General features: G+C 44.7%; 2 protein-coding genes across 6 annotated transcripts in view; one reads left to right on the top strand and one right to left on the bottom strand.

Annotated features, from left to right (window-relative positions):
• The window catches only part of LOC129853855 (ATP-binding cassette sub-family A member 2-like), a 96,910-nt gene extending 80,715 nt beyond the window's left edge, over positions 1-16,195 (bottom strand). For 2 of the 5 annotated variants that reach the window (XM_055920301.1, XM_055920299.1), the window contains exon 1: positions 15,693-16,182. In XM_055920301.1, the coding sequence (XP_055776276.1) occupies positions 15,693-15,758 (66 nt within the window). In that variant the 5' untranslated portion in view covers positions 15,759-16,182. Of the gene's footprint in view, positions 1-15,692 lie in introns of all 5 variants that reach the window. The other 3 variants (XM_055920304.1, XM_055920300.1, XM_055920303.1) reach the window with 2 other exon arrangements.
• Positions 16,196-22,394: 6,199 nt separating this feature from the next.
• On the top strand, positions 22,395-25,344 carry LOC129852797 (alpha-(1,3)-fucosyltransferase 7-like). Its single transcript, XM_055918451.1, has 2 exons — positions 22,395-22,521; positions 23,830-25,344. Exon 2 carries the CDS (start codon positions 23,953-23,955, stop codon positions 24,997-24,999), a length of 1,047 nt encoding a protein of 348 aa, XP_055774426.1. The 5' UTR covers positions 22,395-22,521; positions 23,830-23,952; the 3' UTR covers positions 25,000-25,344.
• The last annotated feature ends 1,826 nt before the right edge of the window (positions 25,345-27,170 follow it).

The raw sequence follows: 27,170 nt of genomic DNA on the forward strand, positions 1-27,170 counted from the left end.
CTGGTGCAAAAACAATGTCCTATCCTGGAGCAAGAGTAAATTACATTACTAAGCTGCCGATTGTACTACGCCAGGACATGGAAATCGATTCTATCGTAGTCCATGTGGGTTTTAATGACATTATGAAGGGCAGCTCTGAACAGTTGAAACTGGATTTTAATGAGCTGATTGACTCTCTGCTAAACATAAATAAAAGACCCCTCGTATCTGGCCCTGTGCCCTCTCTTAATAGTGACATTGAACGCTTTAGCAGGATTCTTTCTCTTCACAACTGGCTACGGGATTATTGCAGCTCAATGGGTGTAACGTTTGCTGACAATTTCGATACCTTTTGGAAACAAAACGCGTTTTATAAGGAGGATGGGATCCACCCAAATCATTTGGGTTCCTGGATCCTTTCACAGCATTATAAGGCTGCGTTGAGACAATGACTTATCAATGACCCAAGCCCAGCTCAGCTAATCCCTACCATTGTGACGCAGTGTAGTCATAATGCTTCAGCAAATGTACATTACACCAGGGGCATCGGTAGACACAATATAAGTAACATCATGTATGTCCTTCTAACTGCTCTGAATGCCTCTGCTGATCCTACAGCTATTGTATGCAGTAATCATGTGCCTACAAACCCGATTTACACTGTTTGCACTGAGCCGGTGTGCCCTAGGAGGAAGTCCACAGGATAAAGAACATGAGCACATCTATTGTTGCTAAGCTTCTGAGTAAAGCAATAAAAACAACTAAGCATCCCAGAAGAAAAGTGCTCAAAAAAGCACACGTTAACATATGTAGCTTAAGAAATAAGGTTAATGAAATCCATAATGTAATAGTAACAGGTTATCTGTTCATATTCTGACTATCTCTGAAACTCACTTCGATAATACCTTTTATGATACAGTGGTAGCAATACAAGGTTATAACATTTACAGAAAATATAGAAATACCAATGGTGGAGGTGTTGCTGTATATATTCAGAACCACATTCCTGCAAAGAGTAGAGAGGATCTCACGTTAAATACTGTTGAGGTAATATGGCCGCAGGGTCATCTGCCTCACCCGAAGCCCATTCTGGTGGAAAGCGGTTATAGACAACTAAGTGCTGACAGTCAGTATCTGGATAACATGTGTGAAATGCTTGATCATGTATATGAGTTCAATAGAGAGGTTTACTTTCTGGGTGATTTAAATATTGACTGGCTTTCATCAGGCTGCCCACTCAAGAGAAAGCTTCAAACTGTAACTACTGCCTGCAACCTGGTTCAGGTAATCAATCAACCTACCAGGGTAATTACAAACAGTACAGGAATGAAATCATCAACATGTATTGATCATATTTTACTAATGTTGCAGAGATTTGTTTGAAAGCAGTATCCAAATCTATCGGATGCAGTGATCACAGTATGGAAGCCATATCTAGGAAAACCAAAGTTCCAAAGGCTGGGCCTAATATAGTGTATAAGAGGTCATTCAAGAAGTTTTGTAGTGATTCATATGTTGTTGGTGTAAAGAATATTTGTTTGTGGTTTGTGGTGTGTAAAGAGGAGCAAACAGACACTGCACTTCACACATTTATGAAATTGCTTATTCCAGTTACAATTAAGCATGCACCTAATAAGAAAATGACTGTAAAAACTGTTAAATCCCCATGGATTGATGGGGAATTGAAAAATTGTATGGTTGAGAGGGATGAGGCAAAAGGAATGGCAAATACATCTGACTGCACAACTGATTGGCAAACATACTGCAAATTGAGAAATCGATACTAAACTGAATAAAAAGAAGACGAAACTACACTATGAAACAAAGATAAATGATAGAATGATAGCAAAAAGCTTTGGAGCACTTTAAATGACATTTTGGGAAAAAAGGCAAACTCAGCTCCATCATTCATTGAATCAGATGGCTCATTCATCACAAAACCAACTGATATTGATAACTACTTTCATTGGCTAGATTAGCAAACTTAGGCATGCCATGCCAGCAACATTCGCTGACACCACACATCCAAGTATATCTGAACAAATTATGAAAGACAAGCATTGTAATTTAGCATTCCCTAAAGTGAGTGTGGAAGAAGTGAGAAAACGATTGGTGTCTATCAACAATGACAATCCACCCAGGTCTGACAACTTGAATGGAAAATTACTGAGGATAATAGCGGACGATATTGTCACTCCTATTGGCCATATTTTAAATTTAAGCCTACAAGAATGTGTGTGCCCCCAGGCTTGGAGGGAAGCAAATGTCATTCTGCTACACTAGAATAGTAAAGCCCCCTTTACTGGCTCAAATAGCCCACCAATCAGCCTGTTACCAACCCTCAGTAAACTTTGACCAGATACAATGCTATTTTACAGCAAACATTCAGCATGCTTATAGGGAAGGATGTTCAACAAGCACAGCACTTACACATTATGACTGATGATTGATGATAAAAAATATTGTGGTGGCTGTTTTGTTAGACTTCAGTGCGGCTTTTGACATTATTGATCATAGTCTGCTGCTGGAAAAACGTATGTGCTATAGCTTTACACTCCCTGCAATATTGTGGATAAAGAGTTACCTGTCTAACAGAACACAGAGGCTGTTTTTAATGGAAGCCATAATCCATAATCCAGGTAGAATCAGGAATTCCCCAGGGCAGCTGTCTAGGCCCATTACTTTTTAAAATCTTTACTAATGACACCCCGCTGGCTTTGAGTAAAGCCAGAGTTTCTATGTATGCGGATGACTCAACTCTATACATGTCAGCTACTACAGCGACTGAAATGACTGCAACACTTAACAAAGAGTTGCAGTTAGTTTCAGAGTGGGTAGCAAGGAATAAGTTAGTCCTAAATATTTCTAAAACTAAAAGCATTGTATTTGGGACAAATCATTCACTAAACGCTAAACCTCAACTAAATCTTATAATAAATAATGTAGAAATTGAGCAAGTTGAGGTGAATAAACTGCTTGGACTAACCCTGGATTGTAAACTGTCATGGTCAAAACATGTTGATACAACAGTAGCTAAGATGGGGAGAAGTATATCAATAATAAAGCGCTACTCTACCTTCTTAACAGCACTATCAACAAGGTAGGTCCTACAGGCCCTGGTTTTAATCGCACCTGGACTACTGTTCAGTCGTGTGGTCAGGTGTCACAAAAAAGGAAAGTTGCAATTGGAAAGTTGCAATTGGCTCCGAACAGGGCAGCACGATTGGCCCTTGGATGTAATACTAATAATATACATGTCAATCTCTCCTGGCTCAAAGTGGAGGAGAGATTGACTTCATCACTACTTGTTTTTAATGAGAAGTATTGACATGTTGAATGCTGTCTGTTTGAACTGCTGTCGCACAGCTCGGACACCCATGCATACCCCACAAGACATGCCGCACGAGGTCTCTTCACAGTCCCCAAGTCCAGAACAGACTATGGCAGGCGCACAGTACTACATAGAGCCATGACTACATGAAACTCTATTCCACATCAAGTAACCGATGTAAGCAGTAAAATTTGATTTAAAAAAACAGATAAAATACACCTTATGGAACAGCGGGGACTGTGAAGCAGCACAAACATAGGCACAGATACATGCATACACAAACATACGATAACATGCGCACTATACACACACACATACACATGGATTTTGTACTGTAGATATGTGGTAGTGGTGGAGTAGGGGCCTGAGGGCACACAGTGTGTTGTGAAATCTGTGTTGTGAAACTGCCTTAATTTGGCTGGGCCCCAGGAAGAGTAGCTGCTGCTAATGGGGATCCATAATGAATACAAATACAAATACTGTACACTGGCCTACTCTCCACTGCTTACACAAAACTACAAGATCCACAACCTAAAGATCCGCATGATTTACCAAACAACAGCACTGCTGCAGCTCAAAGGGCAATGTGGAGAATATTCATAATTTTGGAAAAGAGACTGTGGGGAAACCTCTGTTCGGCTGTTAGCCAACTCCACTATTGAGCAGTGGAGGAGTTGGCTAAAGCACAAAGCTATGTGAATACCAGTCTAAGGCTTGTGTTATCGCCGGGAGAAATGAACAATGGACTCCACAGGTTATGTGACAAAGATGAGTAGCTACTCTACTGCAGCATCTGCCTAAATCCTGCTCCTCTCCCCTCCCGTCCTTTCCCCACCTCTCATCTCCTCTGCTCTGCTTTCCTCTCATCTCCCCCCCCCCCCCTCCTATTCTCTACACTCCTACTCAGCCCTTTTTCCCACTCCGCTCCACTCCCCATTAGACAGACAAGACAACATGAATTTTGCAAACAAGCTCCTCTCTGCTTCCTTTTACCAGACAGACAGTGAACAAGACGTTCTGCTGGCTGGGCCATCAATCCTAAGAAGAGTGGCTGTTGGACACAGAAGACATGTAGAACAAACAAACTATCCTTCTCCGGTCACCCAAAGTCATATCCATCTAACAGACAACATTTAGCGAGATGTTCACTTAGGCACTTCGGCATACAGGACACTTCCCATTACTTGGAACTAAAACCCTTCTGGAGAATAAAAAGCTGCCTTTTACAACAAACTAGAAGAGAGGACGCATTTAAATAATGGCCTGTAATACATCCCAAATGGCAGTCTATTCCCTATATAGTGCACTTTGACCAGGGCCCATAGGACTCTCGTGAAGTAGTGCACTATGTAGGGAATAGGGTGCCAATTGAGACACAGTCCTGGGAGACGGTTATCTTTCACATGATTAGTTTTACATCAGAAAATTCAAGATGTCTACAAAGGTAAAACATGACGATTTGATAAGGATGAACATTGCATTATGGTTATGGTACAACAGCTGTAAATATTTAATGGTATGCATTAAACACAGCAACTAAATTAGGTAAAGCAGCCGTGAGGCCATTTTCATTCCATTAACAGTAAGACACCCTTATTACAGCTGAGGGGACACAGCGAGGGATAGAGGAGGGAGGGAGATAGAGAACACGTGAAAAGAGAGATGGAGGACAGACGCAGAGAAATAGACAGACGTACATTTCACATTCTGTAGACGCGTGTGGATGTGTGCACGTTGATGGTCACACTTCCACATCGTATTAAATAACCAATCTCATGACGACGATCCTAATTGATGACAATAATGGTTGTAATTAAACGAACACGCACGGGCACGCACGCCTTCCCTGGTCTCAGTAGGTGTGAGAGCATTGTTACTGGCTACAGATCTGTAACAGCAAACAGGTGGCTCGCACAGCAGGACTGGGGAAGGGGCCATGCACAGCCGAGATACAGTCATATCAACACACAGTCACACACACTGTCACACACACACACACACACACACACACACACACACACACACACACACACACACACACACACACACACACACACACACACACACACACACACACACACACACACACACACACACACACACACACACACACACACACACCCTGACTTGAGAATACACAGTGGTAGATCCTTCCACCATTAGATCCAAGTCTCTGTCTACTATTCCCAGCAGTCAAGCTTTACTAATCCCTGACTAACTATGAAATGACTTTATGAGATGTAGTTATAAAGCCATTTGACAGGGAAGGCTCCACACTCACCATACTGTCACTCAGTTATGTCAAACACATAGCAGGTGATATGAGGTCAACACTTGACCAATGCGCTTTATCCTTTCAGTTACAGCAGGCAAAATGTTATGATTACTAATCTCCCTCTGTCTCTCTCTCCGCCCGCGTGGTGAACGGCGGCTGTTGGAATTCTCTCCCTCTCCCCTAATTATTTTTTTCTTCTTCTCCATCTCGTATATTCAACCCAGTCTCTCTCCAGCACGCTAGGATCTGGAAAGAAGGAGTCGGAGCAGAGGACTCTTAAAACCCATCGGAGGGCCTGTGAATTTTTCTTCTTCTTCCCCTCTATGGAAATCAAATGCCCATCCAACTGATTTGTTCTGGCACCGGCCCAGCCAACACCACCACCAACACTGCCACCACCACCAACCAGTGATGTGTGGTCAGGGTAGACAGGGTTGGCATTGTTTTACCCTGTGAAAACGAGTGAAAAAATAACTGTAATGAAAAATAAATAAATCTACATTTGATCAATAATCATTTCGTCATCGTCATGCTTTTTTCTGCATGATAAAATCTATTTCTGAACTCGTACTTAGGTCCCAAATTTGCGGTGATCTGGTACAAAATGCGCCTTTCTCCTGTCCTTCAAACTCTAAGCTCAATGAAAGGCAATGACATGACTTGCGCATGCGTGTGTCTACCTTATACTGCCAGCTAAAGGATGCTGAAAGGCAGGCAGAAAGCTTCGCTGCCTTCCATGTGTCAATATGTCCCATGAAATTTCATATATTGGCGTGAAAAAAGTAATGGGGTTTACATTCGTTTTACTGCTAGCTAAAGTTAGCTGAACAGGATGACTAACATATTGCATCTGAAACCGTTTTCATAGTTGGATTTTCGTGCGAAACCAACACCTGACCAACACCTGAGCTTAGGGACCTACATCAAAGGAAGGGACAGAAAATAACACTATAGTTTCAATCTGAGTGTTATGACCAGAAAGACTGGCTCTGTGGCTGCGCTGTTAGCAGCTGACTCAACTGCTTCCCCTGCCTGCTGTTCTCCACAAGCGACAGCGTTTGGACAAGAGCCGGTTACTGCAACTTGAACAACTTGCCTATAGCACTCAACAAGTGTGAAAAGTCTCTCTCACATCCAAAGACAGACAGCTTTTAAGACATTTGGCAGCTCACGGATAGATCTGTCATTGAATGAACATCTGCATGCAGAAAGCAAAAGTAAAAGAGAACAGTGGCATTTGAATTAATGCTCATCATGCTACCTAGGTGAGAGTGCAGGCTCATCAAACAGGCCCAGGGGAAAGTACGTGTAGCTATAACATGCCTTCAATTTAAAAAATGAACCGTTAGCGACTCATTTAGAGACCAACACCATGTTTGCTTTTTGCTCATGATGGAATTGTCAATGAAGAACAAAGAACAAAGGGATGGATATGAGTGTCTGCCATAACCGTATCAGCCGCACAATGCAAGTCCTGGAACGGCAGCGTTAAGACTTGGATCATTTCTATGAGAGATTCGAGCAGAAATGCAATGATCTGGGCTTGGCAGAAAGCGAAACTCGTAGTAAACAGCCGATCAGTAGATAGGGGGCGAATTTACTACAACATACTGGACAAAACCAATGTTCAGATGAGAGCCATGTTTGACCACATTGGTGAACTTAATTTCCTTGGCTTAGTGGCCCGCACATTCTTTTCAACAATGTCACAAAAGTTAGACACCAGCAGATGAGAGCCTGTCAAAATATGATAAGAACTTGAATTTCGTTAGACTTAATGCTGATCTTGTCAGACTGTACAGTTCACAAATGGTACGAGACAAATAATTTAGACTCCTCCTCAGCTTTTTGTTCCAGCATGACACAGACTGTCCTCGAGGCGACAAAGTTACTACAGCTCCCAAGGCGACAAAGTTACTACAGCTCCCAAGGCGACAAAGTTACTGCAGCTGGTCCTCACTGTACCAGCCACCAACAGCGTCCGTTGAGGGAATTTTCTGAAATGGATAAAGACATGCAGTTGAAACTGGACCGATCAATGATGACTCTCATCCCTTGCCATATGATGACTCTCATCCCTTGCCCTTGGCATCGCGTCAAGACCGACAGACTTCTAAAACTGAGGGCCAACAGGCAGTTCAGTCACTGATGTCTTTACCCAGAAGGATAGACGGGTGATGCAAATGTGTATTTACAGTAGCGCCGTTTACTATTATTACATTACATGTCTATTGTGTATCTCAATCAGTAGCAATGACTACTAAGCATTTTTGTGTGTAGCACTGTCTACAAGTAGGTCTACTTGCTGGCATTTGGGTCGCTGTCTGTGGTGCTGAAAGTCACCTGTTCATGCAGGGCCTGGGAATCAGGGTTTACGTTAGCCGGTAATTGCTTGCTTTTGGCTGATAAAATAAATTAAAAGCTGATAAATAACATTTCGGAGAGAGAGAAAGCGAGAGAGGAGCCTTGGCCTAGGCTACTGTTGATTGCAAAGATAGAGGCCTTTTTTTCATTTAAGTAAAACTAAAGTTAGAGAGTATGACTGTAGTGAAAATTCTATACAAGGTAGGGCTCCAGACTGCGACCATTTAGTCGCATTTTATGACCCTTTCACTTGGCTGTGTGAGTAAAAAGAAACATTGGTCGCATTGTTGCGGGATGCACATTCATTCACCTCACTAAAACGCCTTATTCTTCAGGAGGCTAAAACCATGATTTGGTCAAACAGTAAAGTGCATTACCCTCTTGATTCATGCAATGAAAGTATCTGCCTGTGTGCCACTGTACCTGTTTTGCTGGGGACCGCTGCTGTGTCGAAAGAGTCACTCTCTCCTTTCCCGGGGGGAAAAATGCTCCGGGAGAAAGAAAAGTGTTCTGATTGTATAACATAAAAAAGTAAAATTCCTGTGAAAACACAACTATCTTGTTGTCACAGATGGAAAGAGGATGTTCTCAGCTTTCTGTAGGTAAACTTTTTATTTCTCAACTCTCAATTATGAGCGCAATAGCACCTATTTTGACAGATATTTGATATGGCTTTGAGATACAGAGCACTCGAAACGCACATTGGTCATTGTGAGTGAATAGGCCTCATTGGACAGTAGGCTAGAACTGCAACTTTTTTGGGGACATTAAATGTCTCAATAGAAAGTGCCTACTCGGCCTCAGACCTCACCACCTACACTGCTACCAGCACCACCACCAAGACTGCTACCACCACCACTACCACTAAGACTGACACCACCAGCCATCACTACCACCAACACTGCCACCACCACCAAGACTGCCACCACCAACACAGCAACCAACACCACCAAAACTGCCACCACCACCAACACTGCCACCACCACCACCAAAACTGCCACCACCAACACAGCAACCAACACCAACACCACCAAAACTGCCACCACCACCACCACCACCAACATTGCCACCACCAACATTGCCACCACCACCACCAAGACTGCCACCACCAACACAGCAACCAACACCAACACCACCAAAACTGCCACCACCGCCACCACCACCGCCACCACCACCAACACTGCCACCACCACCAAGACTGCCACCACCACCAAGACTGCCACCACTACCACCAATACTGCCACCACCACCACCAAGACTGCCATCACCACCACTACCACCAACACTGCCACCATCACCAACAGAACTGCCACCACCACCACTACCACCAACATTGCCACCACAACCACCAGCAAGACTGCCACCACCACCATTGCCACCACCACTCCTACCAGGCTGGGAGTCTAGGCTAGGCCAGTGAGAATCCAGATGGAACTGAATGGGAATTTGGAATATGGGGGGGCGGCTGTGGCTACTGTATCTTGTAGCCAATTCTTTGTGCATGAAAACAATAGAAGAGCTCCAGCACAGTATGGGACCAGGCTAGTGTCTGTCAGGCTTGGGTTAACCCAACATCTAGTCCTAGAGAGGGCCTGCATGGACCATGCCAGGTGTGACTGTGAGCCAATAAAATAGGTACTGTATGGAAGACCATGTTTACTGGTTGTGTTATCAATCAGCCATAAAGCTGTCTCTATGTGTGTTTATTATGCTGTGTGTCATAAAACATATTTATTACAGTGCCAAACAGCATCAGACTACAGGAAGTTCTGTCATACTTCTAAAGACAACCGGTCCCAAGTCAATCCTTTTTTTTCTAAATCCTTAAAATGACGAAACTCAAAAGGCTGTTAAACATGATAGAAAACATTAAATGCATGCCTCGGGCTGGAGTAACAACTGAATTAATCAGGTACTGAACTGTAATAACCTGTCAATCAAAATCCTCAAGTTATTGGATATTCATCCAATTGGAACATCCAGGAATATTCAAATCCCCTTTCGTAAAAAAAAAAGTTATCCAAGGGCTTGCAGATGATCTTTTCTTACTTGTTGAATATATTCTATGCCCAATTCAATATTTTAAACTGTTTCTGTCACTTCAATTATACAAAGAAAGAGGCAATACATCAAAACAAACAAAGCATGTATAAGCACTCGTTAAAAAAAAACATTTGTTATATAATTTTGAGAGAGTTTCATTTTTGGTACCGGTTTCAGTCAGGGGCTGAAGTAAACTCAGAGTCAGACATTCAGAAAAATGTATATCCTCATATGCATATTGCATACCCTACATATCATTCACTGCAGGTTGGGCCAAATAATTCTGAAGGCTCTAGTCACGACTCATTGACGACATCATTCATGAGCTCTCACTATTAGTGAGGGATAATGGATTAGAGTAGTACACATTAGCCTCGTACAGTACTGTAGTAGTAACCCTCTACTCCAAAGTGAGAAATCTGTGTGCAGCCCCTCCAGACTGACCTCCATTTCCATCTCTCTCCTGTCTGAGTCCTGTCCCTGCTGTGAGATCAGCATACAGAGATAGTGTGTGTCTAACATCCCCAACATCTATGAGCTACTGCAGTGCTAGTCCATTAGAGTTTACAGATATCATGTATAATTTATTGGCTTGCCAGTTTGACGTGCTCCTCTGTAGTTGTCACTTTCTCTCTTTCTCCGTTTCAATCTTTCTCCCCCTTTTACCTCTCTCCCTTCTCTCTCTCCCTTTCCCTCTCTCTCTCTGTCTCTGTTACCCAGCCAGCTCGGCCCGGCGCGGCACGGCCCTCAGTCAGCCAATCATTCAGGGACGCTGAGTGCCTGACTGGGAGAACTAGGTCATGAGTGCTGATGCTGCTGCTGCACTAGGCAGGCTCGTGGTGAGCTAAGAGTGGGACAGAGAGGCGTTTGACCACACTCTCTCTCTTGCTCACTGTCTCTCAGCTTTGACCCCTCTCTATCTTTCTCTGTTCTCTCTTCCTCTCAGCTCTCTCTTCTTTTCTCTCTCGCTCTCTCTCCCTCGCTCTCTCACTCTCTCTCTCTCTCCAACAGAAACATGTCTGCAAAACAGGAGCAGTGACAGGGAGTTATTGACAGACAGGAAGAGGAGCTAAAGGTTTGACGCTACAGCCATGGGACTTTCCTGTACCAAACAACAAAGGGATGAGGTTACGTTATTTTGTGATATTTGCATTATGCCTCGACAGACATTGTTTTGCCTTGGAAATAATCACAAGGTTTTTCTGTGTGGCACGGACTGTCAGGCAGAAAACAAAACAATGAACCATGGTCTTCACACCGTGGCGTCAGTTGGTTGCTATGCAAATGAAAACCTTTCCCGGTACAGTAGGCTCTTTCGAAAGCACAGTAAAAAGTTGTAAATTATAAACTCTCCTCACAAACATTGCTCTGTCCATAAAATGTCAAACGTGCACTGGCATAGTGGACACTCACAAATGGCAACCCATTATTCCCTATATATAGTGCAATACTTTTGACCAGAGCCCTATGGGCCCCGGGAATAGAGTCAGTCACAGCCACAGAGTTTCCAATTTCTATACAATAGCAGGACTCACTCATAGACCAAAGCATGCCACTGGTCCTGACAAATGCTGACTAGCCCCATCCTAGAACACATCAATCCACTAGGCTAATGCTATAGACATCTTCCTGAGCCCCTGCAAGCCCAGCGCTGGGCTGCATGTTAATACACCTACAGATGACGTGGCTGTTACTAATATTACTCTGTGGCAACCCTAGTGTACTCCAGGGAATCTATCTGACGTCTTTATTGAGGCTGTGTCCTAAATTGCACCTTATTCTCTATGTAGTGCAGTACTGTAGTGCATGAACAGGGCCCTCTGGTCAAAGACTTGTGCACTATATAGGGAATAGGGTATGGGCCCTGGTCAAAAGTAGTGCACTATAAAGGGAATAGGGTGGCATTTGAGACAGATCCTGTGTGTGATCTCTGAAGGGGAACCAAAGATAAAAATAGCACAAAAAAAGGACACCGTTGGCAAAGACATTAGGCTACGATGGATGATGGATAAAACTAAGCATATTTAGGAACAACAAAACAAATGTGTCCGGAGCTCTACATCGCCAATTGTATTTCTAACATCTACCCTTTTAATGGAAAGGGTAGATGTGAACTATAAAGATCTTTACGCAAAACCCCCACTGCTGCAAATGGAAAGGCTCCAAAATGCATGGAAATAGATTGTGCTCTCTACAGACTACTATAAATAGGCCCTGTTGACGGATTAACTAAAAACAGTCCTTTAGGTCATTAGGTTTTAAAGTAGGTACTTTACATTGTACATTAAAGGGGTTCACTCCAAAGTTTGTCAGGTGCTGTCTACAAACTAGGCACCATACATTATAAGCATTGTTCTGGGATTCATCCAATGGCATTGAGCTTAAATACCTCCTCAGTCACTGGCTTCATCAATAAGTTGACCGTAAGTACATATCCCAACCAGAAGCCATGGATTACAGGCAACATCCGCACCGAGCTAAAGGCTAGAGCTGCCGCTTTCAAGGAGCGGGACACTAATCCGAACGCTTATAAGAAATCCTGCTATTCTCTCAGATGAACCATCCAAGCAAGGTGTCAATACAGGACTAAGATTGAATCCTACTACACCGACTCTGATACACATCGGATGTGGCAGGGCTCGCAAACTATTACAGACTACAAAGGGAAACCCAGTTGTGAGCTGCACAGTGACGCGAGCCTACCAGATGGGGTAAATGCATTTTATACTCGCTTCGAGGCAAGCAACACTGAAGCATGCATGAGAGCACCAGCTGTTCCGGACGACTGTGTGATCACGCTCTCCATAGCCAATGTGAGCAAGATCTTTAAACAGGTCAACATTCACAAGGCCGCGAGGCCAGAAGGATTACCAGGATGTGTACACAGGGCACGCACATACCAACTGGCAAGAGTCTTCATTGACAGTTTCAACCTCTCCCTGACCCAGTCTGCAATACCTACATATTTCATGGAGACCACCATAATCCCAGTGCCCAAGAACACGAAGGTTACCTACCTAAATGACTACCGCCCATAGCACTCACGTCAGTAGCCATGAAGTACTTTGAAGGCTGGTCATGGCTCACATCAACACCATCATCCCGGAAACCCTAGACCCATACCAATTCGCATACTGCCCCAACAGATCCACAGATGATGCAATCCCAATTGCACTTCACACTGCCCTTTCCCACCTGGACAAAAGAAACACCTATATGTAAATGCTGTTCACTGACTACAGCTCAGCGTTCAACACCATAGTGTCCACAAAGCTCATCACTAAGCTTGTAACGGTAGTCCTCCTCCCCTTCACCCGAAAAGGAGGAGTAGTGATGGAACCAAGGCGCAGTGGTTTGTGAACACATAATTTATTTAAAGACAAGACGAAAAAACACGAACTTCACTATAACTAACAAAACAACAAACGGAGTAGACAGACCTGGACGACGAACTTACATTAAACACGAAGAACGCACGAACAGGGAAAATAGACTACACAAAATGACGATGTACAAAAACAAACCGAACAGTCCCGTATGGTGCGACAAACACTGACACAGGAGACAACCACCCACAACGAACACTGTGAAACAACCTACCTAAATATGACTCTCAAATAGAGGAATGCCAAACACCTGCCTCTAATTAAGAGCCATACCAGGCAACCCCTTAAACCAACATAGAAACAGAAAACATAGAATGCCCACCCAAACTCACGTCCTGACCAACTAACACATACAACAAACTAACAGAAATAGGTCAGGAACGTGACAAAGCTAAGGACCCTGGGACTAAACACCTCCCTCTGCAGCTGCATCCTGGACTTCCTGATGGGCCGCCATCAGGTGGCAAGGGTAGGCAAACACACATCTGCCACGCTGATCCTCAACACGGGAGCCCCTCAGGGGTGTGTGCTTAGTCCCCTCCCTCCTGTACTCCCTGTTCGCCAAGCACAACTCCAACATCATCATTAAGTTTGCTGACGACACAAAGGTGGTAGGCCTAATCACAGACAACGATGAGACAGCCTATAGGGAGGGACTCAGAGACCTGGCAGTGTGGTGCCAGGACAACAACCTCTCCCTCAATGTGAGCAAGACAAAGGAGCTGATCGTGGACTACAGCAAAAGGAGGGCAGAACATGCCGCCATTCACGTCAACGGTGCTGTAGTGGAGCGGATCGAGAGCTTGAAATTCCTTGGTGTCCTCATCACCAACAAACTAACATGGTTCATGCCATCCAGGACCTATACACTAGGCGGTGTCAGAGGAAGGCCCAAAAAATTGTCAAATACTCCAGACACCGAAGTCATGGACTGTTCTCTCTGCTACTGCACGGCCAGTTTTATTTTCTTTAAACTGCATTGTTGGTTAAGGGCTTGTAAGTTAGCATTTCACGGTAAGGTTATATTCGGTGCATGTGACAAATAAAATTTGATTTGATTTGATATTCAAGCCCAAATTCCAAGTGAATGGGAAAGGCACCATCTAATTAGAGTTAGGTAAGACTTCATTCAATCCCATTAAGTCCGTTTTACATAATAATGATCATATCATAACAGGTTATAACTTAATAATATGCTATTCTGTATCTGTAGTTATAGAAGAGTTAGATTACTGCTCAGGGTCTTTTAGGTGCTGCTGCAGCTTTACTAATCTGACATAAGCGTGTAACACTGTGTAGCCTAACACATGCACGTGCTACTGATTGGGGAGCTCTCTAAGAAAGTAGTGTCGTTTGTTCCACTGTGTGGTTTTAGAAAACAATGTGTAGACCAGTGTTTAAAAAAACGTGTAGACGAGTCAAGAAATACACGTACTATAACATTAAAATGAGCCAGAGCTGCGAAAATCCTTGGATTCGGGTCCTTTCTCTCTATTATCCTATCTGAAGAGAGAGCCACCACAGAGGATATTATTTTTGCAGGGATATGCACAGATAGGTGCCAGAGCACCTGCCCCCTCTGTGAAAGTGCCCCTCCCAAGATGTTAGACGGAGCACCAGCTGTCCCCATTCTCAGTGTCCTGTCCTTACTGTAATTGTCTGTCAGGTAGCCTACACTTGAGGCTGGTGTTTAACCAAAAGACCCAAATAGATGCATACAAGCAATTGGTTACGCTATACTTATGCATTCTTTTTAATATGAATACCATTTAGTTACTTGAATGTAATGTACTATCATTTCATGATACATGATACATTTTCACGATACCAGAATGACTTGCATTTAAAAAAAAGTTTATTAAATGTGTGTTTACATCTTCTTCCCTACCACATTGATTGATGTACTGAGGCGCATGATCTGATATTAGTTGTTGTTTGTTGAAACAAAACAACCTGTTCAGTTCTATGTGCACGACAAGTAAAACCCGGTGCTACACCACCACATCTAAACATCTTGGAAACTACGGCAGCGCAAATTGGCCTACAATTTCACAAACATATCAGTGAATGAGATTTATTGATAATAAAAGGGACGAGGTGCTAAATGTTCAGTCGATACATGATGATGACTCTGAATATCATGCCAGCCTGAAATACATTCAATGCAACTGCAGCAACCGAATTCTATTGGAGACCGACGCCTGTCGGATCTCGCGCTGACATCCGGCGAGCGCACAAGCTAAAGAAGGCCCACATTTCCAAGTGTCTCCATTCTACTGATCATCTATGAATATCAACGAAAATGTTTCCTTACCGGTCCTCTCCTCTTCAAAGACACATTCTTCCACAACAGAAGATGTAGCTGGTGGAGGAATCCCATTTTCACAGGCTCGCGGTTTAACGGTTAAATTATGACACCGTTAATTAAGTTGCCATATAGTGGTGGATTTTTGGAAATGGATTACGAACCATTCCGACGTATTTAAATGACAATTTAGATACATTTCTGTTGGACAAGCTATACAGACTTGATATGGGCTTATTTGCCCATATTACCTCTCGCTCTCTATCTCTCTCTCTCAACTAGACCAGATGACTGTTTTCCTCCACTGATGGCTAAATGTGACTAGCTGTATTTCAGCGGCAAGCCAGGCTGGTATTCTGTATGCAATCACCATCCGCGGAAAAATACAGAAGCATCCAATGGAAACCGTGCTTATGCAATGCGTTAGAATGAACCGAGCACCGTGGGTATAGGGAGAAATATCACCGTCGTGCAGTCTAGTGGGCGGAGACAGCTACAGTAGTCCTCTTCTCCCACTGGAATCTCGATACTATACTAGTATTTTAACCTCGTCATTTCAGTGTAGACAGCCTCTCAGTGTTCCCAAATCTGAGTTGTAGAATTCTAGATCTCTCTAAATGTTGTTCTTACAAAATATTTTTTGTATGACCATTGCTGTCTCAAATGTTAAGTCATGCACTCATGTGTCACTCTGTGTGTGTGTGTGTGTGTGCAGAGAGAGAGATTATACAAAAATGGAGACAGACTGAGCATCTTTGTGTCTTTATGCAGGGGTTCTAAATACTAGGGGTCTGGGAGGACCCAACTAAGTTGTCTAGTCAAATCTTAAACAAAATATTGTGCATATCAATTCACTTCTACCACTTGAGGATGATCTATTTATTTACCTGATCCTAAAGAATATACCTGGCAAAGCAAATGCTTTACTTCCGATGCCATCTAGTGGTCTTTTTATAAATTGTTACTGCTACAATTGTTATCTTTTCCCTTTATATAGTGCGCTACGTAGAGAATAGGGCTCCAATTGGGGCACAACAGTAGTGGCACGACAGTAGTGGCACGACAGTAGTGTTCTACTTGTTAGTAGGGGAAAGTAGGGGTGTGATAAACGTATAAAAGCATAGGGCCGAGGAGCATAGGCTCCTCGGCGGTTTATTGCGAAGGTGTGAGTAGGTAAAACACGATTTAAATGATAGCCCTTTTCAAGCCTTCCATTTTGGTACAATTATCAGTTTAAATCAGACAGCTTTTGCACAGTAGCCAAACTGAGGGCATGGTCACGGGCGGGACCTGGTCTACAACAGGAGAGAAACTAGGCAGGGCTGTGTTTGAACAGATACAGTGCATTTGGAAAGTATTCAGACCCCTTGACTTTTTCCACATTTTGTTAAGTTTCAGCCTTATTCTAAAATGTATTAAATAGTCCCCCCCCCCCCGTATCAATCTACACACAATACCCCATAATGACAAAGCAAAAAACGTTTTTTTGAATTTTTAGCAAAAAATAATAAGAAAATACTGAAATATCACATTTACATATTCAGACCCTTTACTCTGTACTTTGTTGAAGCAACTTTGGCAGAGATTACAGCCTCGAGTATTCTTGGGTATGACGCTACAAACATTTGGGGAGTTTCTCACATTCTTCTCTGCATATACTCTCAAGCAGGTTAGATGAGGAGCGCCGCTACACAGCTATTTTAAGGTCTCTCCAGAGTTGTTCGATCGGGTTCAAGTCCGGGCTCTGGCTGGGTCACTCAAGGACATTCAGAGACTTGTCCCAAAGCCACTCTTCATTGTCTTGACTGTGTGCCTAAGGTCACTGTCCTGTTGGAAGGTGAACCTTCGCCCTAGTCTGAGGTCCTGAATGCTCTGGAGCAGGTTTTCATCAAGGATCTCTCTCTACTTTGCACTGTTCATCTTTACCTCGAGCCTAACTAGTCCCCCAGTTCCTGCCGCTGAAAAACATCCACACAGCATGATGCTGCCACCACCATGCTTCACCATAGGGATGGTGCCAGTTTTCCTACAGACGTGACGCTTGGCATTCAGGCCAAAGAGTTCAATCTTGGTTTCATCAGACCAGAGAATCTTGTTTCTCATGGTCTGATAGTCTTTAGGTATCTTTTGGCAAACTCCAAGCAAGCTGTCATGTGCTTTTTACTGAGGAGTGGCATTCGTCTGGTCACTCTACCATATAGGCCATATAGGTGGAGTGCTCCAGAGATGGTTGTACTTCTGGAAGGTTCTCCCATCTCCACAGAGGAATTCTGGAGCTCTGTCAGAGTGACCATCGGGTTCTTGGTCACCTCCCTGACCAAGGCCCTTCTCTAGGAAGACTATTGGTGGTTCCAAACTTCTTCCATTTAAGAATGATGGAGGCCACTGTTGTAACGGAATTCCTCCTCCTCTTCATACGAAAAGGAGGAGTGGTGATTCGACCAAGACGCAGCGTTGTAACTTGACATTATATTTATTAAACAAGACGAAAAAAACACGAAACGAAATACACTTGAATAATTAACAAAATAACAAAACGGAGTTGACAGACCTGGACATGGAACTTACATAAAACACGAAGAACTCACGAACAGGAACAGACTACATAAACCGAGACAGTCCCGTGTGGCGCGACAAACACTGACACAGGAGACAACCACCCACAACAAACAATGTGAAACAACCTACCTTAATATGACTCTCAATTAGAGGAAACGCCAACCACCTGCCTCAAATTGAGAGCCATACCAGGCAACCCATTAACCCAACATAGAAAACACATAACATAGACTACCCACCCAAAACTCACGCCCTGACCAATTAAACACATACCACACAACAGAAAACAGGTCAGGAACGTGACAGAACCCCCCCCCCCCCCCAAGGTGCGAACTCCGGGCGCACCCCTACAACTCAAGGGGAGGGTCTGGGTGGGCATCTGCCCGCGGTGGCGGCTCCGGCGGTGGACGAGGACACCACTCCACCACTGTCTTTGTCCCTCTAATTCGCGTCCTTTGAGTGGCGACCCTCGCCCCCGACCATGGTCCAGGAACCCTCACTAAGGCCCCTCCTACATAGAGGAGACAGCTCAGGACAGAGAGGTAGCTCAGGACAGAGAGGTAGCTCAGGACAGAGAGGTAGCTCCGGACAGAGAGGTAGCTCCGGACAGAGAGGTAGCTTAGGACAGAGGGACAACTCTGTGCTAATGGCAGCTCTGGACTGGGTGGCAGCTCCGGACTGAGTGGCAGCTCCGGACTGAGTGGCAGCTCCGGACTGAGTGGCAGCTACGGACTGAGTGGCAGCTCCGGACTGAGTGGCAGCACATGACTGGAGGGCAGCTCATGACTGTAGGGCAGCTCATGACTGTAGGGCAGCTCATGACTGTAGAGAAGCTCATGACTGGAGGGCAGCTCATGACTGGAGGGCAGCTCATGACTGGAGGGCAGCTCATGACTGAAGGGCAGCTCATGACTGTCTGGCGGCTCTGGCGGCTCCTGACTGACGGACGGCTCTGGCGGCTCCTGACTGACGGACGGCTCTGGCGGCTCCTGACTGACGGACGGCTCTAGCGGCTCCTGACTGACGGACGGCTCTAATGGCTCGGGACAGACGGGCGGCTCTAATGGCTCGTGGCAGACGGATGGCTCAGAAGGCTCGTGGCAGACGGATGGCTCAGAAGGCGCTGGGCAGACGGATGGCTCAGAAGGCGCTGGGCAGACGGATGGCTCAGAAGGCGCTGGGCAGATGGATGGCTCAGACAGCGCTGGGCAGACGGATGGCTCAGACGGCGCTGGGCAGACAGATGACTCAGACGGTGCTGGGCAGACAGATGGCTCAGACGGTGCTGGGCAGACAGATGGCTCAGACGGTGCTGGGCAGACGAGCAGTGCAGGCGGCGTTGGGCAGACAGCTGACTCCGACCTGCTGAGGCCCACAGTAGGCCTGGTGCGTGGTGCCGGAACTGGTGGTACCGGACTGGAGACACCTACCTCAAGGCTAGTGCGGGGAGCAGGAACAGGGCACACTGGACTCTCGATGCGCACTATAGGCCTGGTGCGTGGTACCGGAACTGGAGGTACCGGGCTGAGGGCACGCACCTCGGGACGAGTGCGGGGAGCAGGAACAGGGCACACTGGACTCTCGATGCGCACTATAGGCCTGGTGCGTGGTACCGGAACTGGAGGTACCGGGCTGAGGGCACGCACCTCAGGGCGAGTGCGGGGAGAAGGAACAGTGCGTACAGGGCTCTGGAGACGCACAGGAGGCTTGATGCGTGGTGCCGAAACTGGAGGCACTGAGCTTGAGACACGCACCACAGGGAGAGTGCGTGGAGGAGGAACAGGGCTCTGGAGACGCACTGGAAGCCTGGTGCGTGGTGTAGGCACTGGTGGTACTGAGCTGGGGCGGGAAGGTGGCGCCGGATATACCGGACCGTGTAGGCGTACTGGCTCCCTTGAGCACTGAGCCTGCCCAACCTTACCTGGTTGTATGCTCCCCGTAGCCTGACCAGTGCGGGGAGGTGGAATAACCCGCAACGAGGCTATGTAGGCGAACCGGGGACACCATGCGTAAGGCTGGTGCCATGTAAGCCGGCCCAAGGAGACGTACTGGTGGCCAGATATGTAGAGCCGGCTTCATGGCACTTGGCTCAATGCTCACTCTGGCTCAATGCTCACTCTAGCCCTACCAGTGCGGGGAGGTGGAATAACCCGCACCGGGCTATGCACACATACAGGAGACACCGTGTGTGCGCTCTACTGCGTAACACGGTGTCTGCCCTTACTCCCGCTCTCCACGGTTAGCCTGGGAAGTGGGCGCAGGTCTCCTACCTGCCCTAGACCCACTACCTCTTAGCCTCCCCCCCCCCCCCCCCAAGACATTTTTGGGTTGTACTTGCGGGCTTTTCGGGCTTCCGTGCTAGACACGTCCCCTCATAACACAGGTTCCTCTCTCCGGTTTCCTCCGCTCTCCGAGCTGCCTCCAGCTGTTCCCATGGGAGGCGATCCTTTCCAGCCAGGATCTCCTCCCATGTGTAGCAACCCTTACCATCCAAAACATCCTCCCATGTCCATTCCTCCTTCTTGCGCTGTCCCTTCCTCCCGTTACACCGCTGCTTGATCTTTTGTTGGTGGATGGTTCTGTAACGGAATTCCTCCTCCTCTTCATACGAAAAGGAGGAGTGGTGATTCGACCAAGACGCAGTGTTGTAACTTGACATTATATTTATTAAACAAGACGAAAAAAACACGAAACAAAATACACTTGAATAATTAACAAAATAACAAAACGGAGTTGATAGACTTGGACATGGAACTTACATAAAACACGAAGAACTCACGAACAGGAACAGACTACATAAACCGAGACAGTCCCGTGTGGCGCGACAAACACTGACACAGGAGACAACCACCCACAACAAACAATGTGAAACAACCTACCTTAATATGACTCTCAATTAGAGGAAACGCCAAACACCTGCCTCTAATTGAGAGCCATACCAGGCAACCCATTAACCCAACATAGAAAACACATAACATACACTACCCACCCAAAACTCACGCCCTGACCAATTAAACACATACCACACAACAGAAAACAGGTCAGGAACGTGACAACTGTGTTCTTGGGGACCTTCAATGCTGCAGACATTTTTTGGTGCCTTTCCCCAGATCTGTGCCTCAACACAATCCTGTCTCGGAGCTCTACGGACAATTCCTTCGATCTCATGGCTTGGTTTTTGCTCTGACATGCACTGTCATCAGGGGACCTTATATAGACAGGTGTGTGCCTTTCCAAATCATGTCCAATCAATTTAATTTACCACAGGTGGACTCCAATCAAGTTGTAGAAACATCTCAAGGATGATCAATGGAAACAGGATGCACCTGAGCTCGATTTCGAGTCTCATAGCAAAGGGTCTGAATACTTATGTAAATAATTTACACTGTGTGTAAATTGCAAACGATTTTTATTTATTTAAACAATTTTAGAATAAGGCTGTAACGTAACAAAGTGTGGAAAAAGTCAAGGGGCCTGAATACTTTCCAAATGCACTGTAAGATTCAGAAGTAAATTGCTGGCAAGCCAACTGCAAGAAAAGTGGCATTGGCCACATAAAACCGTTATTCTGTGGTCATGGTGTGGTACCTCTTTCCTCTGCATTTTTCAACAATGGCACGAAAACATTGTGGTTAAGTCACACGCCCTTGGTGCCTACGGATGACCTCAACTGAAGTGATTGTTCTGAGCATACAGCTTAGATTATTAATGGGGAAAAGATATTGAACAAAGCTCAAATACAGTAAAAAAAAGGGAAGCTGGAACATATGAAATGAATTCAGAGCAGAAAACCGATTAGGATCTACTGATTAGGATCTAGTAGAAAGTCCGGTTGACCAAAATCTCTGCTTGTACCCTCGTCCAATGATTGAAATACGCTTATTTTGGGCTCTTTCATTATTGTGATTGTTGTTGTGAGCACTAAATATGCTCCCAACAATTGAATGAGTACATATAAAATGTAAATAATGAGAGTAAAATTAATGTATTCTTAAAGTAACTACAAGAGTGCCCTACCAAAGCTCAGCTGTACTATCCAAATGACTGTCATAAAGTCACAACCAAGGGTGTGGTTTGTGGTAAGTGCATGTTGAGAGAGAACAGAATGATGATGTAGTGATAAAGGAGCAAAAACGGGTCAAAACAGGATTTCCTACACACTGGTATGTGCCGCTGCCTACGTTACTACATAATCTCAAGGGAGAAAAGTCATCTTCAGTGAGTCTTACCTCCACAGGACAGCAAACACGGACAGACATTCACCTCGGACCTCACCCAGGTGAGTACAATTGAGCCTTGGTGTCGTGAGACGTACCACTGAGCCTAGGTGTCGTGAGACATCTCTATTTGCCAAATCAAATCTTATTGGTCACATTCACATGGTTAGCAGATGTTAATGCGAGTGTAGCGAAATGCTTGTGCTTCTAGTTCCGACAGTGCAGTAATATCTAACAAGTGATCTAACAATGCCAGCGCTACTAAAAGGATTCTATGGAATGGGATGCTCATCTGGGTAAATTTAAAAAAAGAATCGGTGATGGCATGGCTTACTACCAGGGAGAACACTAAATATAAGTGTATCTATGCATTAGATAAAATGTTTGTTGTTGCAGCCTTTTTGGGACATCTCCTTGATGTGTCTTTATGCACGAAGAATGCAATGGTTCTGAATACTACACTCTTAGAAAAAAAGGAGCTATCGCAAACCTTAAATGGTTCTTTGGCTGTCCCCATAGGAGAACCCTTTGAATAACCATTTTTGGTTCCAGGTTCCTTTCCACAGAGGGTTCTACATAAAACCCAAAGGGGTTCTATGTGGAACCAAAAAGGGTTTTCCCTGGAACCAAAACGTGTTCTCCTATGGAGGCAGCTGAATAACCTTTTTGGAATACTTTTTTCTAAGAGTGTAGGGGTCTGGGAAGGCTGAAAAATAATGTTCGTGTCATGCACAGCATGATACATTGTATCTCATTACATAGCCACACACAGCAGGAGGCCATTCAGGCATCACACATTATATTTCACACCGCATGAATCAGCACAAAGCAAGAGCACTTCAGCAGGTACCATCTGAAACCATTTCTGTTCCTCTGACTGTCATTTCATCTCCTTTGAAACTGTATGGAGGAGGCAGAAAACGTGCCTTTATGTACATGGGCTATGTGAAAAAAGAGAGATCATTTTCATTTGTAGTGATATATGAATATTTTCTGATTACTTGAATCAATTAATCAGTCCTCAGATATGGTATATTCCGTCTTCTGTAAGGCTAATAATTTGCTGTACTTAATGTATTTAACTGTCACAGTGATTGTGAAATACTGATGGTAAGTGGGATGGTTATCTTAAAAATAGAAAGAAGTGAGAGGAAGTGGTATTGCAGAGGGGAAAGTGAAAGTGGAGTGACTATTTTCATTCATTAGAGAATGAATGTATTTATGTCTGTATTTATAAGGAATTCCAAGAGCTTCTTCCAACCCTATTCTTTAAAGACCCGATTCAGACTTAGAAAAGGTATGCTTTTCCTAAGCGTTTTGACTGGGCCCTTGAATCTATTGAATACTAATTTATCTTATTGTCTTACCAGGGAGGAAATATTACACTATTCGAGTAACAATCCCAAGGAGATCGTGTGATTCTGGACTAAACTAAAGTACGCCGCAATTCCACCATTCAGTCTGTTGCCTGCCTGTCATCCCCTGAGTCAGTGATGACTACCTCCATGCCCCTGTTCCTCTCAGCCATTATGCTCCTCAGCATCTCCTCTTATGTGCTCCACCAGAGGCTCCTACTGCTGGCTCAGATAGGGATCGCTCATCAACACCAACCCAGGAACCTCACCATCCTGCTGTGGCACTGGCCTTTCGGCCATCCCTACAGCCTGGAGGGAGATGTGTGCAGCGACAAGTACGGTATCCCAGGCTGCCTCCTCAGTGACAACACCTCCCTGTTCCCCCAGGCAGACGTGGTGGTCTTCCACCACCATGAGCTGAGGACCGGCCGCTCTTCCCTGCCTCTCCACCTCCCCCGGCCAGTCTCCCAGCGCTGGCTCTGGCTGTCCCTTGAGCCCCCGGTGCACAATGGCAACCTGACCCAGTACAATGGACTGTTCAACTGGACCATGAGCTACCGAGGCGACGCTGACATATCCATGCCCTATGGGAAGATAGTTCCGGTTCCACATAACGGTAACAGTAACAGTAGCAGCTTTGTGATCCCCAAGAAGAGGGCTTGTCTGGCCAGCTGGGTGGTCAGCAACTACAGGCCAGACCATGCCAGGAGTCAAGTCTACCAGAGCCTGAGGAAGTACATTCCCATAGAGGTGTATGGACACTGGTCAAAGAGGCCACTGACCGACCAAAGTCTGATACCCATCATTGGCCACTGTAACTTCTACCTGGCTTTTGAAAACTCAGTGGCATTGGACTACATAACTGAGAAGTTGTGGAGGAATGCCTACCAAGCAGGGGCAGTACCTGTGGTTCTGGGAACCTCTCGGGCTAACTATGAGGCCCTTGTGCCACCAGGCTCGTTCATCCATGTCAGTGACTTCAATAGCACAGAGGGGCTGGCTGTCTTCCTACAGCAGCTGGCCACAGACAGAGGACGCTATGAGGGTTACTTCAAGTGGCGTCAGACACATAGAATCAAGATGTACACCGACTGGAGAGAGAGGCTCTGTAATATCTGTGCCAACTATCAAAGACTACCAGGTAACAAGGTGTACTACGATCTGGAGGCATGGGCCAGTAGATAACATCATAGATGCTTTTGCTACTGTAGGTTATTTTGTACTACAATATGTTCAAGAACTTGTACTGTAGCCAGTTTTTTTTCACATGCAAAACAACAGTCTGCAGTGAAACTTGAAATGCATTCTGTTCTGGTGGTGTGCCACTTTAACATCAGCTGGATGATATTACAACATTGACATTCGGTCCCTAATGCAGAAACACCACAGACAAATCACAACTTCTGTAAAAGAGGGAAGTTATTAATATAACACCCAGCTTTCTGACACAGTACATTTTTTTGTTCATATATTAGATGCTTTATTTTATTATTATTATTAGTATGCATTTTCTTTCTGTATCTAATCAGGTTGGCAAATGTGGGTGGGCAAGTGGGAGGGATAGGGAAGGATCAGGGGACAAACAAGGGCTTTTCGGGATTCGGAGCGGTTTAACTTTTGTAAAAATGTATGCTTAAAACTTCAATAAAAAAAGAAGGAAAAAAATAAAAAAATGGAAATAAGGAAATGACACAACCGTGTAGGCTTGCTAGCTCATGATGCAATTGTAATGGCACAAGACAATGTCTTTCCTGGCAGTAATATTGAGGGTAAGCTTTCATAGATTTTTTCTCTCTCAGTATTTGGCTACTTATAATACGTTACAGTATAGTTCATACCCTTTATTTAGGTATAATGACTAATGCAAGTAAGTTGCCAACCTTAGCATGACTTACTCGACTTAAGTCCTTCGCTCCTATGGGGAGAATAGGCAGTTGATGAATGTCCTCCATCACACTTGGTTCAGGGTTTTTCCAGATCACACCAATTGAGGCAATTCTCAGTCATTTCTACCTGGATGTCTCTCCTCCAAGTGCCTCTGGGTCAACCCCTGTTTCTTTTCCCCTGGAAAAGAATAGTAAACCATAAACAAAACCCTGTACCAAAATTTACGCAATTCCTCTCAGAGAGACTGTGCATTAACAGTTCTGCATGTCACTCAATTCAAACTAAGTCCTCTGTAACCTAATGTGACTGTATAACCAATAGTGATGCATATTATTGAATTTCTAGTTTCAATGAAAATTACACACACAACCGTTGCATCTCAAATGATACACTATTCCCTACATAGTGTAATTTATAGGGAATAGTGTGCCATTTGGGATGCAGGCTTAGTTTCTGGTACAGATACTGAGGAGATGTTGCTTTATAATCTCTATATCTATGGATTCAGGGAACAATAATTGATGCACATATAGCTCTGGCCACCAGATGTCACGATTGCCTAAAAACTGAATAAAATATGGAAACTGTCACGTTCCTGACCTGTTTCTGTTAGTTTTGTATGTGTTAGTTGGTCAGGACGTGAGTTTGGGTGGGCAGTCTATGTTTTCTGTTTCTATGTTTGTTTAAGGGTTGCCTGGTATGGCTCTCAATTAGAGGCAGGTGTTTGGCGTTTCCTCTAATTGAGAGTCATATTAAGGTAGGTGTTTTCACACTGTTTGTTGTGGGTGGTTGTCTCCTGTGTCTGTGTATGTCGTTGCGCCACACGGGACTGTTTTCGGTTTGTTTGTATGTTCGTTCTTTTATGTAGTCAGTTTTCCCTGTTCATGCGTTCTTCGTGTTTCATGTAAGTTCGTCGTCCAGGTCTGTCTACATCGTTTATTTGTTTTGTAATTATCCAAGTGTATTTCGTTTCGTATTCGTCTTGTAAAATAAATCATCATGTCATATCACAACGCTGCGTTTTGGTCAAATCCCTGCTCCTCCTCTTCGGATGAAGAGGACGAAGAAAGCCGTTACAGAAACAATAAAGATATGCTTTTTACATTTCTTCAATGGTGTAAAGTACTTAAGTAAAACTACTTTAAAGTACAACTTAAGTCGTTTTTTGGGGGTATCTGTACTTAACTATTTATATTTTCAAAATTGTTTACTTTTACTTCACTACATTAAAACATTCCCAAACCAGAAACCGTGGATTGATGGCAGCATTCGCATGAAACTGAAAGCGCGAACCACTGCCTTTAATCAGGGCAAGGTGACCGGAACCATGACTGAAAACAAACAGTGTACCTATTCACTCCGCAATGCAATCAAGCAAGCTAAAGGTCAGTATAGAGACAAAGTAGGGTCGCAATTCAACGGCTCAGACACGAGAGGTATGTGGCAGGGTCTACAGTCAATCACGGACT

The sequence above is a fragment of the Salvelinus fontinalis genome, chromosome 4 (assembly GCF_029448725.1).
Source record: "Salvelinus fontinalis isolate EN_2023a chromosome 4, ASM2944872v1, whole genome shotgun sequence".
Lineage (NCBI taxonomy): Eukaryota > Metazoa > Chordata > Actinopteri > Salmoniformes > Salmonidae > Salvelinus > Salvelinus fontinalis.

Bases quoted from the DNA above. Each gene is read 5' to 3' on its own strand.
- LOC129852797 (XM_055918451.1), top strand. From the start codon at position 23,953: ATGACTACCTCCATGCCCCTGTTCCTCTCAGCCATTATGCTCCTCAGC.